General features: G+C 37.9%; 1 protein-coding gene across 1 annotated transcript in view; it reads left to right on the top strand.

The window, feature by feature from the left end:
- LOC122064882 (probable protein phosphatase 2C 74) overlaps positions 1 to 926 on the top strand; it is a 15257-nt gene extending 14331 nt beyond the window's left edge. Inside the window, exons 4-5 of the mRNA XM_042628666.1 lie at positions 67 to 246; positions 360 to 926. Coding sequence (XP_042484600.1) covers positions 67 to 246; positions 360 to 521 — 342 coding nt within the window. The 3' untranslated portion in view covers positions 522 to 926. The remainder of the gene's footprint in view (positions 1 to 66; positions 247 to 359) is intronic.
- The last annotated feature ends 3778 nt before the right edge of the window (positions 927 to 4704 follow it).

Here is a 4704-nt window from a genome sequence, read left to right on the forward strand (position 1 = left end):
AAAAAAAAAAAAAAAATTTCTGTTCATTGGTTAATCATCAGCCTTTGTAATCAAATTTTATTGCAGGGTGGTTATGTGAGTTGTCGCAATGGAGTTTGGAGAGCTCAAGATTCATTAGCAGTATCTAGAGCAATAGGAGACTTGAGTTTGAAGGAATTGATAATATCTGAACCAGAGATTAAGAAGCTTCATTTAACATCGGATTGTGACTTTCTGATAGTGGCTTCTGATGGACTGTGGGATAAGGTGTGCATAAACTAACTGGTCATGACAAGTTCTTCTCTCTTTTTCTATAAACTTCGGTTCTTCCATTATATACATGTTTTAGTATATAATTTGATAAATTTTGGCTTTATCAGGTAAGTAATCAAGAGGCAGTTGATGTTGTCTCAAGGCACAAGATCACCTTAGAATCATGCAAAAAGCTGGTAGATATGTCTTCTAGCAGGGGCAGCAAGGATGATACAACAGTAATGGTGATCAATCTTCAAAATTTTGTGAGATCAGGTGAACCACCATGATCAGATAGTCATGGTTAACCTCTTGTGATGAGAAGAAGGAACTGCATACAAAACAATGAAGATGATATAGCTTTTCTTTTTAATTTTTATAGTTTTAAATTTCATAAGAATGATGTAAACAAGGTGACCCATCTGGCGCAAAAAGAGTGGAGTACCAAAGAAAGAACGGGGAGTGGCAATCACTTGAGAAAGTATAGAGATTGGGAGATAAAGAATGATGAAGGTAAATAATAAGTTGAGGTCTTTTGCAAACAGTCTAGAATTGGATAGATTATAGAACTTTGATCATGGGCTCCAAGGATGGGGCATTATAGCTGTGGAACAAATCTTGTACATATCAAATTTACCCTTTTTTTCGGATATTATTTGCCCTTTTTTTTGTCAAGTATTATTTAGTTCACATTATTTACTGCCCATAAGAGGGAGATTGAGAATGGATGAAATAGTCGCTTTAGCAGCAGAGCTGGCCCTGGAGTAGGGTGGGCCGGGTTTGTGCTACAATCTTTCAGCCTTTTGGGCTGGGAACAAATCTTCTACCAATGGTTGCAAAAACAATGGATCCCACTGGTTGGAAACGAAAATGAAGGGAAAGAAAGGGAAAGAAAGGGAAATCTTTACCTCACATGAATGTGGCTGCATAAAAACGAGAGAGAGAGAGAGAGAGAGAGAGTAGTTCTGCTGGTCCAAAGGTGTTAGGGTGTAGTTCTTTGCAATTTTTTTATAAGAACGGTATCACTTACATGTAGAAATGGCATCTTTCGAAGTAACACAATTACCCATGTTTTGAAGTGGAGTACTGACTTGGAAAGGGTGCACCTACTTCACTAATGACCAAACAACCAAATCGTGCCAAAAAAAAAAAAAAAAAAACTAACATTGAAGAAAAAAGGCAAACAGAGAAATTCTGAGGCACATGGTTGGAAGATGGGGATTGCAATTGGGCTCTAGCATAAGTCTAGGGAAGGTCGAAGATTTGAACCTCCTACCCCCACTCCAATATTTCTTGATATACTAGTAAGTAGGTTAGTAGTTAGTAACCACGAGTTTGTATAGATATTGATGATTCAGAGCCACGAGGGAAGAGTTGTATGTTGAATGTCATCAAGTTGGCTCTATTGATTTTTTTATTTTTAAGCAAAAGGTTATCTTTGAGGTTCCTCTAGTCCGGTGTAGTGTTTATAGAAAATATGGTCATAGGCTTGATGTACGTCTGTCTAAGAAGGGGAAGGAGAAGATGCTATATGTTTGATGCCGGAAAATTGTAGAGGACTAGGAGGTAACACAACGCTTCAAAAGAAAAAGAACTTTCCATCCAAAGGAAATCCACCTAAAGGATAAGAGAACTCAAGAAGAACTACTTCTTCTCAAAGGCCAAATGCTCAAATAAAATCATGAATAATCTCCAAGTATGCATTCCATTAACTGGTATAAGCTTATATAGAAGAGTATGGAACAACCTCCCAAGCATAGGCAATTTCCAAGAATAAAATTAAGACAAACAACTATCCAATAGGAAAGGACTTTGGGAACTTTGAAAGGCATTTTGCACATCTTGAAGGATCTAGAAACATAATAGTTGAAGTGCCCAAGAAGTTCTAGAATTAAATTTTAATGGAAGTTGGACTAAATAGATGAATTCTGGAATTCTAAGTGTCTACAGTCAGCCCAGACACACTTTACTAAAACCGTCATAACTTCTCTAGAATATAAAAAATGATGCACCATTCTTTTTTTGTTGGAAAATAAACGTCTAGACCTTTCCATCTTTATATGGCACGACTTCTAGTTCCTTCTGAGTTGGTACAGGTGTCGCCGTGAAGTTACCCAAAAATCCTGGACTGTAACTTTAATTTATTTCCAGCTTCAATCCTTTGGCTTAGGCTTGTGGGCTTATTGAGATAGATTGTTGGTTCATTTGAAAATGCTCCTGCATCAGTAGACCCCTGGGATGATGAAAAGAGATTGACGGCTCCTTGCCGGCGGCAAGAGTGGAGGCCACGGGTTGTTCATGTGTAGAATGCAGAATGTGTTTTCAATCAGGGAGGGCACAATCTACGAGATCTCCTACAGCTAGTGGTGTTGAGGTGGTTGTACTAAACAATGAAGCTGGGATTTTGTGTCCTAGTATTGCTCAAACTCCTAGTAAGTTGTTTTCTGGTTGTCTTTGTTGGCAACCTCAGCCACATGATAGTGATAACATGGTCAGTTTGGGTGAGGCGGCCAACAACAATGATGTGATAGCATACAATCCCTCTGAAGAGATGACAGTAGTGTATGATGTGTTTGAGTGGTTTGGTTCATCCATGGTAGGAGGTGTGGGTTTTCGGGCCCGAAACTAGCAATTTTGGCCTAGTTCCACTCAAAAAATTTTTTGATATTGAAGATGATTTTTTTGGAAGACAGATCCTCCATGTACTAATACAAGCATAAAAAATACTTCCCAATGCACATGGTTTCATACTGTTTCGATATTGGATGAAGAAGTTACAGTTTCTGCAATTTTAAGGGCATTTTGGTCTTTTTCATGGTCAAGGCTGTTGATCGGGTCTTCTAAAAAATTGTAGAGCTTCGATTTGTGGTCCATACCTTTTTCTTGTTGACTCAGTCTGAATCCGTATGAGGGAGTTATGGTGGTTTTCGCAAAATCGGTCCGAAAAATCCAAAACTAGAATTGGAATTAGCTCTTGTGGTGCAAAGGTATTTTCAACATTTTTTTAATGGACTGACAAGTTTTGTGTAATTTTGAAAAGTTTTGGTCAAATAGGATTTTAAGCATGGTGTTTTTGGAGATGAGGGGCTTATATGCAATTTATGTGGGGTCTTTTAGAAAGAAACTGAGAAATCAATATACCCACCAATGGGAGCTCAATAACACTTTTAATGATGTCATCCGTTTACGTTATCATCTCAGCGCCTATTCCAGTCCTATGGTCAAGGTTAAAAGTCCATTGAATAGATTGAATTGTCAAGATATAAGGTGCCTTTTGAGGCCTGATCTGATGGTTGAGATGCAACCTGCTCCCCTGCATGTCGCCAGCTTAGCCTACTCCACCCGTAAGATTCCAAATGGACATATCTCAGTGACGAAACTTCAAATGGCCATAAATTTTGATCCACAAGGCCAAATTGGTCCATTCAAGTTTCTACCTTCTTGTTTTTTCGTGCTCTATCCATTGGAAGCATTAGATTAGAGGTTAAAGAAGATAAAATCTATAATTTTAGAAAGAGGATATCCTCTCTTGATTGTTGAGCTTTGAATGGTTTTTGTTGCCTAATGGGAGTTTAATTTACTCTATTAATGGGGGTTTGACAAGGTAGTTGAGAAAGATTGATGGTTTATTGGTGGTAGCCAAGAAAAAGAGATAGAGAAGATAAAGAGTTAGGGTTATGTCTCTTTGTGTATTGAAAAAGAAGAAGAGAAAGGGAAAAGGGTTTGTGTTTTCCCCATTCCATTGAAGACAGAAGGTCCACCCTCTTTGTATATGCTTGCTTTAACTTCAAGAGGTGAGTTTCTAACCTCCATTAATGGAGATTGTATATTGATGCTCCATTAAAGTTGTCTTTATAAGAAAGACAAGAAAATGGTAAAATAGAAGAGAAGGGAAGAATGAAAAGAAAAGGGGAGAAAGAGAGAAATGGGATCATTAATTAATTGAGTTTGGCTTGTGTACTCCATGTTATGTAAGCAATGTATTGAGCTTATGAAAATGCTTATGTGCTATTGTGGAAATTATTGAGGATTTCTACAGAGGAGAAAAAGAAAAGAAAAGAAGAGAGAGAGAGAGAGAGAGAGAGAGACTGAGAAAACCACCACTGCAAAGGGGGTTCCAGTTCATTGTCAGTTTCGGGTTGCAACTATTCCTAGAAGTTCCACTGAACCTGAGGCATCTCTAGAATATCTCTGAGACAACTCCGAACATCTCCTGATATCTCTAGGTATCTCAGATGATGGTTGTAAGCATCTCCAACCCCAATATTTACTTTCATATGTATGTATGAGTATTTGGATGTATGCTAGGTATAGGATTTTGATACTGTAGACCTATGCTAGCATATGCATCATTGTAAAGCATTGATATAAGCCCAATCTCAATTTTGAAATTGGTGTTCAATGGGTGCTAGACACAGGGACAGTGTGTTCCTTGGTAGTTACCACTGTCTAAAAATATTTGCTATGGGTGTG

Source organism: Macadamia integrifolia, unplaced genomic scaffold (assembly GCF_013358625.1).
Source record: "Macadamia integrifolia cultivar HAES 741 unplaced genomic scaffold, SCU_Mint_v3 scaffold1801, whole genome shotgun sequence".
NCBI lineage: Eukaryota > Viridiplantae > Streptophyta > Magnoliopsida > Proteales > Proteaceae > Macadamia > Macadamia integrifolia.